This window comes from Amphiprion ocellaris, chromosome 2, assembly GCF_022539595.1.
Source record: "Amphiprion ocellaris isolate individual 3 ecotype Okinawa chromosome 2, ASM2253959v1, whole genome shotgun sequence".
NCBI classification, from domain to species: domain Eukaryota; kingdom Metazoa; phylum Chordata; class Actinopteri; family Pomacentridae; genus Amphiprion; species Amphiprion ocellaris.
In genome coordinates, this window is record NC_072767.1 from 14,110,160 (window position 1) to 14,122,245 (window position 12,086).

The following is a 12,086-nucleotide window of genomic DNA, read 5'->3' on the forward strand; positions in this document are numbered from 1 at the left end:
AAGCTCTGCTCTCCCAAGTGATGTTTTTCAGACAACTGAAACATTTTAGATTCACATTACCTCTGGGTCATAGGGCTTCAAATGTCCCAAGACCACCAACCTGTGCTGTTAATGGCTATGGTTTGGTGAATTGGTCCGGTACAGTCACTTCTGGGACAAGGCCAAGTCCTTGTTGCGTGGGAACAGGCACAAGAGGGGCTGGGTTCAGTGGCAGCATCTATGGGTGGAGGACCAGTGAGGTTATCTCCCATCTACCACTAGGGTAGGGTCTGTTTATTGTTTTACCTTTGGTTCCTGAAATTGAAAATATTCCCATCTTTGTGGATTGGGTATTCCACTGTGTAGGGAACCTAAAATCATTTTCACTTTTCTTACCAGTGCTCCCTCAGTTCTATCAGCTATGATTTTGATGATTTTTTTTCTTTGTTATTGCTTTTTGTGGTATTTCACTAATATTTTATAATATGAATTAATTCAGACTTTATGTTGCAGCTATTCACCAGCGGTTAGAATCTGATGGCACAGAGAAGGTGGAGGGATCGATGACCCAGCGACTGGAAAACATCCTCAACAGTAAGCATGTTGTCATTCAGGGTCCAACCCTGAGATGAATTATGTCATCTTGCTAAATGTAAATGAATACCTGCCTGTTACTGTTGGTTGTGGCATTATCTATATAATTATATAGATTCCAGTTTTTGGAAATTTCCCCCAAAACACATCAACACATCCAACAAGTATTCAGATACTTAAAGAGGTAAAAGTAAATAGCAGAGCAGAGACAGTCTGTGTTCCACTGTGCACCTTCATCCAGCAGTTGTTGCAGACACTGATACACTCTCCATGCAGGCCAAACTCATCTACATTTTGTATGTTCAATCGCTTTTGTAGGTCTGTCTTTGTTCAGCAAGCAGATGTCTCAGGAGTGTGTGTGTATGCCCACCGTTTCATGTCATACATGATAATCGGAGTGCTCTAATGGTGGGTCAATAAGCCGGTCATTTTCCTCGAGTCTAGAGTAAATAAACGTCCAAGCCGGACATAGCTTTCATCCCTATGAACCCAAACTTGAGGGCTCATGGCCCAATGGACCCAGGACACTGTTTGCCCCAAAAACGCATACATCAGATACACAGCACCAGTCAAAAAATGTCCTTGTAAAATGTCAGTTTCAAGACAATTTAGATTGGTGAGTGAAAATGTAAAAATTTCCTCTGTTCATTCTCATGCTGTTTTTCCTTTGGGGATTTTGTTTAGGGGGTGGGGTTTTGTTTTGATTAGGAGAACTTCAGTTTTTTCTATTCGACTGCACATCCAAGGCCACCCACGAAGCCAGTTAGTTATACAAAGGTTCCACCAAGCAGCCTGACTAAGAGATAGCTGTCACTTTCTCCTTAGCAGCTCAGTCTCTACTCTTGCTCCTCTCTCTGTGTCAAATAACATCCAGAGCAGGAAGAAAACCAGAGGCCGGCAATAAGAGGGAAATGTGGTATCGACATTTATTTATATAGTATCCCAGTTTCTCATTTTCTTGTGCCTCTTTTACTCGCACTCACTCTTTCTCACTCTGTCTTTCTCATAGGAGCGAGTGATACCGCAGATACTCTCTTCCAGGAGGTCTTGGGGCGGAAAGACAAAGCTGACTCCACACGCAATGCACTCAACGTCCTCCAACGTTTCAAGTTTCTCTTCAACCTGCCACTCAACATTGAACGCAATATCCAGAAGGTACTTCACATTAGAAACAACAGCACATATCAAAATATTAAGTGTGTGGTGCAAAATAAATGCATCCTCCCCTTTGCTTCTACACCAATCAACAAATAGCCATATGCATCTGAAGCTGTTAGTGTTGTGATATTAGATGATCTAGAGAGTAAACTTGTCTTTCTTTGTGTGATCCAGGAGATAAAAAAATGTATTTTACCAGCTGAGAATTTCCCTGAAAAGACATTGTTTAGTACTGGTTATTTGTGATGCCATTGTTTCAGTTGTGCTGTTGATGAAATCAACTTTAATTCATGTAGCTGCCATGATACTGTCTTCTACCGGCTAGCATTGTGAGGGGCACAGAGTCATGTGGCTTAATATTTCATTTGGTTACACTGTCTCTCCTGAACATAAAGCACTTAAATATATAAATATGTAGATAAAAACATTACCCAAAAGAACAGCAACCATGAAAAGAGCAAATACACCATTGCGCCCACAACTGTAGAAACTAGCGCAAGATGGAAACTTTGGAAGTTTTAAAGTATGTTTTCAAAATCCGTTGATGTACAGTAATGTTCAAAAGTTTGGGATCACTTAGAAATGTCCTTACTTTTTTAAATTAATCAGAAACCCAGTGTAGACATTATTAATGTAGTACATTTTTAATTGAATAGCTACATAGGGGTACAGAGGAACATTTCCAGCAACCATCACTCCTGTGTTCTAATGCTACATTGTGTTAGCTAATGGTGTTGAAAGGCTAATTGATGATTAGAAAACCTTTGCGCAGTTATGTTAGCACATGAATAAAAGTGTGAGTTTTCATGGAAAATATGAAATCGCCTGGATGACCCCAAACTTTTGAACGGTAGTGTACATTTTTTGTTAAAACAGAGCTGTTGATTAAAGCTTGTTGTTAGAGTTGTGGCTGTAGATTTTTTTGTCTTTTGCGTTATGGCCATGTCTGTCTGAGTATGTCAACTTAAACTTGCAAATATTTTGCTGACTAATTTATGTATGTTAACCATTACTATCACGAATTTCAAAAAAATATTAAATATCCATTGACTTTTTCACTTCTATGGAGTATGTAGTTGTCTCAACCACTTCCCAGTAAGAAACACCCCACAGGGCTACAAGACACACTGTTATGTAAACATTAATTGTCATGTCAAAATTTCAGCTCTTTTTCATTTAGCATTCCTTCAGTTTTGTCTATCCCCAGTTTGCATAGTTTATTTGTTTAACGAACCGCTTGGATGACTGTCAACCAGAGGGTGGAGCTAGAGAGGCTTAAATACACAGTGTGTGTCATGATTGATGAATGAGTTCAGAAAAACTCTGCATTAATAACTGAACTGACTTTTCTTTCCAGGGAGATTATGATGTGGTGATCAATGACTATGAGAAAGCCAAATCTCTTTTTGGCAATACAGAGGTCCCTGTTTTCAAAAAAGGTATGCTTTTTTTTTCTTTTTTGGTTTTTACCTGAGCAAATACATAAAATAAAGTGAAAAATATCTGTATTTCATGCTTCACAGCTTTTAAAAAGCTGAATATCATTAAATTTGCCATTATTTGTTCTCTACTCTGCTCCAGTGTATGCTGAAGTTGAGACAAGGATTGGAGCACTGAGGAGTCTGTTGTTGGAGAAACTGCTGCAAACACCATCAACACTCCATGACCAGAAAAGATACATCAGGTATCATTACAAGTTTGTTATTTATCAGTGGCTATTTCCAATCTTCTGACTGTATTCCGTCTGTTGTCATTCTGTGGTCTTGGTTTGTCTCAGACACTTTGATTTGTTTGTACATCACGGCTTCATTATCTGCAAGTTCAGAATTTTTAAATCTTTGTCTCTACACATCATACAATCCACTCATTGCGTACAGTCTGTAAACATCCAATAATAAATCATTACAAATATCTTGCACTCCTTCACTGCCCTCCTTTTGGGTTCTTTGATGTCTGTTTGTATCATCGTTTACCAGAACTTCAGATTCCATCCATATTTTTTCTTTTTGCCTCTTACTTTCCTCTGCTCACAAATCCTCTCATCTTTCTGTTGTCTGACTCTCTTGTTTCTGCTTCTATTTTTCTCTCTCCCTTGCCTTTCTTTCCCTCCTTTTTCCCTTCATCCATCTGTCCATTCATACTTGTGGTCTCTCCCAATTTATTATTGTTAAGACCAACCTGTCAGGATCACAGAGACCAGCTCTCAACCACACGGCAACATCTTTCATCCTGGTGCATTAGGCACAGCTCTGAACGCCCACTCAGCTCCTGTTTACTCCTCACGTGTATGGTGGAGCTGCAGTGTTTGTGTGTTCATTTTGTTCAAGTGACTTTTACTCAAGTCTTTGAAAGCTGGCAACTAATGAGGAACAAACGAGCAGCTGGTTCATAGGATGACAGTAGAGGAGGCCAGGACACAGCTTGGAGAGTGAATCATCTGACATTGCAAAGGTCACTGAGTGATGTCTAGGACACTTAACTCCTGGCAGACAGATAAGGCTCATTAAGGTGGATAGGAGATGACCAAAAACTCTTTATGCCTTGTAGGTGCTTAAATTTACACAGCGCATCTCCAGGGTGTCCCCTGCCTTCACCCTAAGTCAGCTGGGATAGACTTCAGCCCCCCTGTGACCCTAATGAAGATTAAGCGGTGTATAGATAATGGATGGATGGATGTTGCTAACTTTTTGCCCCTTTGATTAGCAATTTTGGTTGTCATTGGTATATTGTTTTAACAGATATGCTCATATTTTTTTCTCATTGACTCTTTTTGATCTTTCTTTTCCTGTAGATTTGTCCGTATATTAGATTTGTTCTTTGGCCAGCAACCAAAATTAGTGTAATTTTTATGTATATAAAGCCAAATTAGTTTGCACAGTGCTGATTCAGGCTGTTAGTGGAAACCAAATGTCATCTCTTTGTGTCAAAGTTACATATTTAGATGTTATTTCCCTACAATGGCTTAGATTTAACTCTACACCATTGCTTTCTCTGGTCCCTACTTTTCTCTCTGTCCACCCCTCAGTGCTCCCTGCTGCAACTGGAGCACACCAGCTCACCTACAACTCTTCTCAAACACTGCAAAACTAGTCTGCGCTTGACAATGGCACCTTTTGATTTTAGAGTAGTTCAGCCCTACATATTTCAACAAGAAGGAGATTCTGAAGAACAGTCATGATACAGAAAGTCCCACCCTGCTAGTAGACAGGATTGATTTATTAGGTGTATTACATATCAAACCCAAACTGACTGAATCTGGGTGTTTGAGACTGTCAGTGGCACGCTCTAGTTCTAAAGTGAAAATGCTCAGCCATGGCATTTACTTCTTATTTTGCCCATGATATGTGGAAACACCAAAGGAGCTTCCAAGAAAAGTTTCTGATGCTTCATATATAAAAGAAACTTGTTCAGAGGAGGGATTACAGTGTTTGTATCACTGCCAGAAGGGGGAGACAAACGTTCTACACTGTGTGTTTAAATTTGTTGATTAAATACTATTGCAACCCAGATTCATTGCATACTGAATGTGAGGTTTTATAATTGGAGTAAAGAATTTGTCGGTGTTCTCTAATGGACGAACTATAAAATGCCAATATTGTTTCCAGATTACCTCAGACATACTGTGTGTTTCACAATGTGCCATTTCCCAATTTTTTTTTTTTTTTTGCTTTAACAACATATTGGCTACTGTGATACATTTGGAAAAAGGTACAAACATCAAAGCTGTATTGACAGATATTTTTTTGCAACTCCCACTGGGGGTTCCAAAGGTGACATTTTATAAAATGTATACCTAGTGGCCTTCATTTGAATGTCAGTCTTGATTTTTGTATTTTGCTTTTCTTTGTACTTGTTACTTGTTATGTATTTTATAGTACAACTTGACAAATTTGTGGTGGAATAGTTTATCTCTTTTTCATTATTTTTCAATGTACTGAATTGAATCAGCTGGCCTATACAATATATACATGGGGAGGTCAAATGACAGGAAAAACATAATGAATAATTAGAGGAACATAATAAATGCATACATAATTCCATGTGTGGTAAAGCAATGGTTGAAGGAGCAGCAAATTTTGAGAACAATATGCTTTAGACTTTTCAGTCGCCAGATTTCCACCCAATTGGACAGCTATAGGAGAATTTGATTACGCGCTCCTTAACAACATCAAGCACAACCTTTTATTTATCCATGTATTATTTATTTTATTTCATTATTTATATTTTAAATACATTATGTTGTTCTTTCATTTGATTTCCTACCATCTGTGTGTCACTTAGATGATTTCTTAATTCATAGATGTGGGAGGTTAAAGGGCAGTGCTCTCTCAACCTTCCTGTAATATCTACGTGCAAGCCAGCACTGCTCAACAATATGTGTGGATTCTCCTTTTATTCTTTCAGTGTTTGTTTTTAACATCTGTTCTTGTGTCTGTAGATACCTGTCTGACCTGCATGCTCCCGGTGACCCAGCATGGCAGTGCATCTACGCTCAACACAAGTGGATCTTGCAGCTGATGCAAAACTGCAGAGATGAGTTCATCAGTGGCCAAAGAGGTGAGGAACATGCACTGGAGCACAGTTGTCTGAGCTGACTAGTGTAACACACAAAGAAAAAAAAACCCTACTAGGCATTTCCAATCAGGTGGCTGGTGGATGTCATGTGAGCCTGATGGTAGCTGAGGGAAGAGAAAGCCAGCTGCCCCTCTGTCGTACCGGCTCTCTTACTGCATTCCCTGTTCTGTCCCCGCCCTCCCCTGCCTGTTCTGCTTGAGGGCTGTATGTTTATTTTTTCATGAATGTATGAATAAGATGAAAGTGAAGGCACATTGGCTTTGGATTTGGGTTTCAGAGCTTGACATGTTACTGCACACACAAACTCTCTTTCTCACTCACACAACTTCACAGATGGATTGGAACAATTAACCCCAATTAAGCTGTTCCTCTGTTAAATCAACCAGCAGAAAAATGTGGATGTGAAACCGTCCACTCAGGAAGACTAGCGATTCACCAGCCATGGTTAGGCACATACATGCACACACTCCTACACTTACACTTGCACAAAGGCACCCACACAAATACATTGTGAGTGGGTGGCTGCTTCACATAGTGCAGCTGGAACATAAACACGTCTAATGCTAAGGGTAACAGTGGTTTCCGGGGCTCAGGCTTGATGGAGCTGGGGCTTGGTCTGCTCCCTGCCTCACCACAGTTAAATATCATCCTGATTATCATGTCAGGGATGGCCCCTTTTAGTTCACACATGCATTCCACAGCAGAGCTATATGTGGCAGAGAGTGAAATCACATCCAATTTAGGCATCGCATACAACCTCAACTATTTTGAAATTTGTTGGTTTGCTAAAATGCACAGAAACTGAGACACAGAGATACATATTTATCGTTACTTCATATACTTTAGTGCATCTATATAAGAGATAAAATATCTAAATATTGTTTTAAGTGATTTAATAAAAGCATTGGATTCAAACAGTAATCTATACAAAACAATTCTGACATCATATAAATAACTGTCTTGCACAGTCCTCACACTTAAAACACATGGCATGTTGTCAGCTTCTTCCAAAAGGACCCATTTAACCGCAAGCAAGAATCACTGATCAGAGTAATCTGAGTTGATGAAATGATCTGAATCACCGGTTGACGAACTTGTCTACCTCAACTATTGTTAAAAAGTGTATTCAATTAAGGCTACTTTGTTCAGTATATGAGAAGGCCCACCTTCATATTTAAGAAGAACCCAGACTTTATCTTTCAGCAGGTTAAACAGTAGTTGCAGTTTCAAGGTAATGTAATTTGTTCAAACCTTCCTGTATTGGTAGCAATATTACTACACTGTCTCTGTATAATATAAATGAGGGTTATTTTAAATGTACCATGTGGAGTTTTCTCATAAATACAACTCTCTCTGTGGCGTTCCTCATTGAAGCTTGTGTGGCATTACTATCCTGTTTAATGCATGTCCTTCATCATAACACATTTGCGAAGTTAATTGTTTCAGCATTGTAGAACTGCAGTATTTACATCCAGTTTTAATTTACTTAGCAGTCCTGGCTGCCTTTTACTAGTACATTGCTTGTTTCATGGTTTGTTACCGCAAATAACTGTCACTCAGTAGATTAGCATGAAACCATTGGCAGGAATGTACTTTGACACATGCGTTTAGAAAAAAGAGCTGAATTATTTGGAGATGATCACTGTTTTTTCTGACATCTTTTGCAACTGCAGCTTGCTTCAAAGTCAAGCTTCAGTTCAGTATTTACTGTTAATTAGTTTAACATATGGTGGAACATTACCACATTATACACAATCAAAAACAGGACTGTAAGACAAATAAGACAGCATGGATTTGTAAAACCGCACAACAGTGTAAACCCTTAGGCAGACACCCTGCATAACATATTGCCTAAATTGCAGCCTTTGCAAGTTGTTAATTACTTTGTGTCGAATTTCAGTTTGAAGTTAATTGATTATTCAGCCCTAAGACAAAGCTTGGACACTTTTCAGTTTTCAATTGGACTTATAGGTCAACTTTAGATACCAGAAAAAGACCAAGTGTTTGCAATGCTGATGTTTGTGCGTGCGTGCGTTTGCAGCTCTTAATTTTGGGATAAAAACTGTTAGAGCCAGTGATCATTATGTGACCTACAGTTTTAACTGTGGCCACTAAGCCAAACACACCTTAGAGTCCAGTTAATTTTTTGAGGCTTATTTCAAGTAGAGCAGTACAAACAAGTGATTGGCCATTAGCACAAGTACAGGTGAAAAACTCCACAGTAAATCTTCTAGTGCGGACAGTCTTCATATCCACAAAGACAACAGCGTACTCGCATACAGAGGTGCACACAGCCTTCCTGTTTTTCAGTAATTTCTGCTCTTGTTCTTTGCCACAGCTGTCTCCTGTCTCTTCTGCTGTCACACCCTCCACCTCTTCCCCTCATAGATGCACCTGGTAGCTATTTACCATCTCCGCTCTTCGAGGTTCACCTCTGCCCAAGTGTGAAACCTGTGCCTCCTGAAACATCCCTCCACCAGGCAACGCTTGAACAGCCATCTTCAAAAAACCACATCCACTGCATTTCCCCACGAACCCACTCTTCCTCCCCCTCCCTCCGACCCTTACCCCTCCACTTGTATAGTCAGGATCCCCCCTTACTGGTACCTCACAGGCATCCACCCTGCTGGCCACCTCCTCTTCCTCCTCATATCACATTTACAAGCTCGATATATTCATAAGCCATCTTTTATACTATTGTCAGCATCATACGTGGCAGGGATTATTCATTTGTGATGGATTGGCCTTATCTGTAGTAACTGCTCTCATTTTCTCTGTCCTGTGTGTTTCCTAGTCATGAATGTGAGGCCAGAGGGCGTTCTGGTGGAATTGTGATGCCAATAATTACCCTATAAATTGCCTTTAATGTGAAATAGAGCCATCCATCTTTGTTGGAACAAAAGCCTGAGGGCTGAGTTTTCTTATGAGGGAGCATAACAGCACAAGTTGCTTCCGTATGTCTAAACTCTCCCATCGTGTCCTGGTGTTGTAGTCTGACTGCCCGATTGAATTATAAACCACAGTGCTCTTATTTCCTGAATAGTACTTCGTCTGCCAATGTCAATATAATTAGCAGTATTTTTTTGTAGAAAAATAGGTTTGTCAGTGAACAATTAGAGGGATTTCCGTGTTCAGACTTTTGACTGTGAGACCTTCTCATTTATTTAAGGTTTAGTCATCTTACTCCAGTAAAAGCATATTATTGCCCATTGTTGTCTTTTAATTATAATTTTATCAAATCGCATGTGTTAAAGTGTGTGGTGCAATTTTTCAACTGCATTTTTTGAAGGTTTCCTTTTTTTTTGCGTAGAAGTCCAAAATCTTATCTGTCTCTTTATTTGCATATTCTGAAAAATATAAAACATGGCTTTTGAAATAATTATTAGGCCACTGTGACCACCGTTTTTTGCATCTTTTTTTACATTTCTTGATGTCTCTGTGTTTTCTTCTTAAAGCTGTACTGGATACTGTTTTGCTGATTCTAAGCCAGTTAGCGCTTTCTTAAGCACCACGAGGCTGTGATCTCGTCATCTTGCAATTCTTTTAGCCATTATTGAGGGTTAAAAAATGTGTTTATTTTGGAGTATTTGGAGTAGCTTTTGCTCAAAAAAATGGTGATTAAAAATAATTTGGGCCATCTAGTATGATATTTGGAAAAGTTTAGTTTCAGTACATTAAATTTATAAACATAATTTATTGCATGTATTTAATTATTATAGGACTTTTTTCATGTCTTTTAGAAGATGCTATAATTATTGAACCTCTATAAATCAAACAAATATTTCCACTTATTTCCAAAGCTGTAGGGTCAAAACTGAAGGAAGAAAAGATACAAAAAACACAATTTAAAATTAGTTTGCAGGGCAAACAGTAATCTTACCATTTGTGTCTGCTACTCATTTTGCTTCATCCCGTTTTTTGCCTCAACATTTGGTCACCAGATAAATCCTCTGATCTGTTTACTGTGAAATGTAATGGCAAGTATTTTGCAGCAGAAAACATTTCACGTTGTCTCAGAGAACATAAAATATGGACGCAAATCTAAGAAATATGGGTTATTTTGCGGTTGAAAAGTGAGAGACTTGTTTTCTGTAGGAGCTCTGCTACATTTAAAGAGGGATCAATAATGTGTGTGTACATTTAGACAAAAAGCAGGCATATGTGTGTGTGGTCGAAGTCAGTGACCTTTGCGGGAACAGGAACTCACCCAACCTGTGGAGAAGCCTCAGACCTGATGAGGAAGTGTGCATTCAGTGACACACATTGTCTCCGTGTCTTCAGCACACATACACAGAGGCCCCTACCTTTGAACCTTCAAACCTTCAGCAACAAGCAGCGAATAGTTTGAACATGCATAGGAGCCCTGCACACATGAGTCCTTAGAACTACAATGTCTTAGACATACACTTGTGCATTCTGAGGACGCTGGGGGTTCAGTCGACACCTGGATCAACAGCAGCTCTCATCCCTGTAAAAAGACAGAAAAACATCACAGAGGCAGACTCAGCACTGCTCCATATGGCCTCTGTGTGTGTGTGTGTGTTTTGTGATGTGAGAAAACGTAGTCTGTTTACAGACAGTCTGACTCAATTGAGAATTTCCTTACATTTTCTAGACTGGATGGGTGTGTGTACACGGCCATTTCAACCACATTTGCTCCTCTGCTTGGGGATTTCTCAATACTTGCTTACACGCTTCATTCAGCCTGTGACTCACCAGTACACTTTTCTCTGTGTGTGTCAGACACATGTTTTGGAAATGTGGCCATCCGTCTCTCATCGTTTAGACAAACTAGATGTAGGCGTTATGCAGCGTTGCACGAACCTGTCTTTTAAGTTTCAATTTCATTGTAGCAATTTTGATCCCCTCTTACCACTCGGTGTTTCACTTTCATTCCTGTTTGTCAACTTTCTCCCCCTCTTCTGTTATCTTGAAGTTATCTCACAGATTCGTTGTGCTAAAGTTATCCCACTCGCTGAGATGGGAGTGTGTGGTTGCAGGGCTTTCTCATTCACTGTTGCTGCGTGTTGCTGTTGCCATCTAGTGGAGCTGTGATGTCTAACGATCAGGCATATTTGAGCGCAGTGTGGCTGATGTTAAACCCACTTCACCCCAGCACTCACAAAGCCCGCTGCTCTGTTTCCCCACCTTGGAAACAACGGGACATTCTCTCAGCTGTGGGCTCGAGCAGAGATGGATCAGAACACAAATAAAGAAAGTCCGAGAGGGCCGAGGGAGGATTGTTTGGTGTGAAAGCCTGCTGAGCTTATTGAGGAATGTGGAATTATGAAAATGGCTTATTTGATTATTTGATATCTGAAGTATGTGTTTCTTTTTCCTCTGGGTTCATTTTTCACCCCCCCTCCTTGCTTTCATTATGTCTGTCAGTGGGTGCGGGAGTTCTGGACCTGGAGGGGGATACCCGTCCATCAGCCCTTGGCAGGCTCAGCCACACTGCATCTCTGAAGAGAGGGGGCAGTCTCCGAACGCCACGACCTAGTAGTGAGTACAACAAATTCACCCACACAGTAGGTGCTGAGAGGGGGCTTCCTTGTCTGTGTGAGACTCTGAGTACATGTTTGTGTGTGTAACACTTTCTTTCATGTACAGTGCTTAGGGGAATCTTCTTGCATCTGACACTACGGTAACAAACAAACAAAAAAAAAAAGCTTGTGTGCCAGAAAGTGAAACATTTGTTCTGTGATTCTTTGAATTACAGAAGTATTATGACTTAAGTTTGATTCCCCAATCACTCTTTAGCCATATTGAATGTTAGTGGG

The 12,086-nt window shown here is 39.9% G+C and overlaps 1 protein-coding gene across 1 annotated transcript in view; it reads left to right on the forward strand.

Moving 5' to 3' along the window:
- Positions 1-12,086, forward strand: part of exoc2 (exocyst complex component 2) — a 53,112-nt gene that overhangs the window by 25,297 nt on the left and 15,729 nt on the right. Inside the window, exons 7-12 of the mRNA XM_023277514.3 lie at positions 493-573; positions 1,583-1,728; positions 3,089-3,170; positions 3,313-3,415; positions 6,170-6,288; positions 11,695-11,808. Coding sequence (XP_023133282.2) covers positions 493-573; positions 1,583-1,728; positions 3,089-3,170; positions 3,313-3,415; positions 6,170-6,288; positions 11,695-11,808 — 645 coding nt within the window. The remainder of the gene's footprint in view (positions 1-492; positions 574-1,582; positions 1,729-3,088; positions 3,171-3,312; positions 3,416-6,169; positions 6,289-11,694; positions 11,809-12,086) is intronic.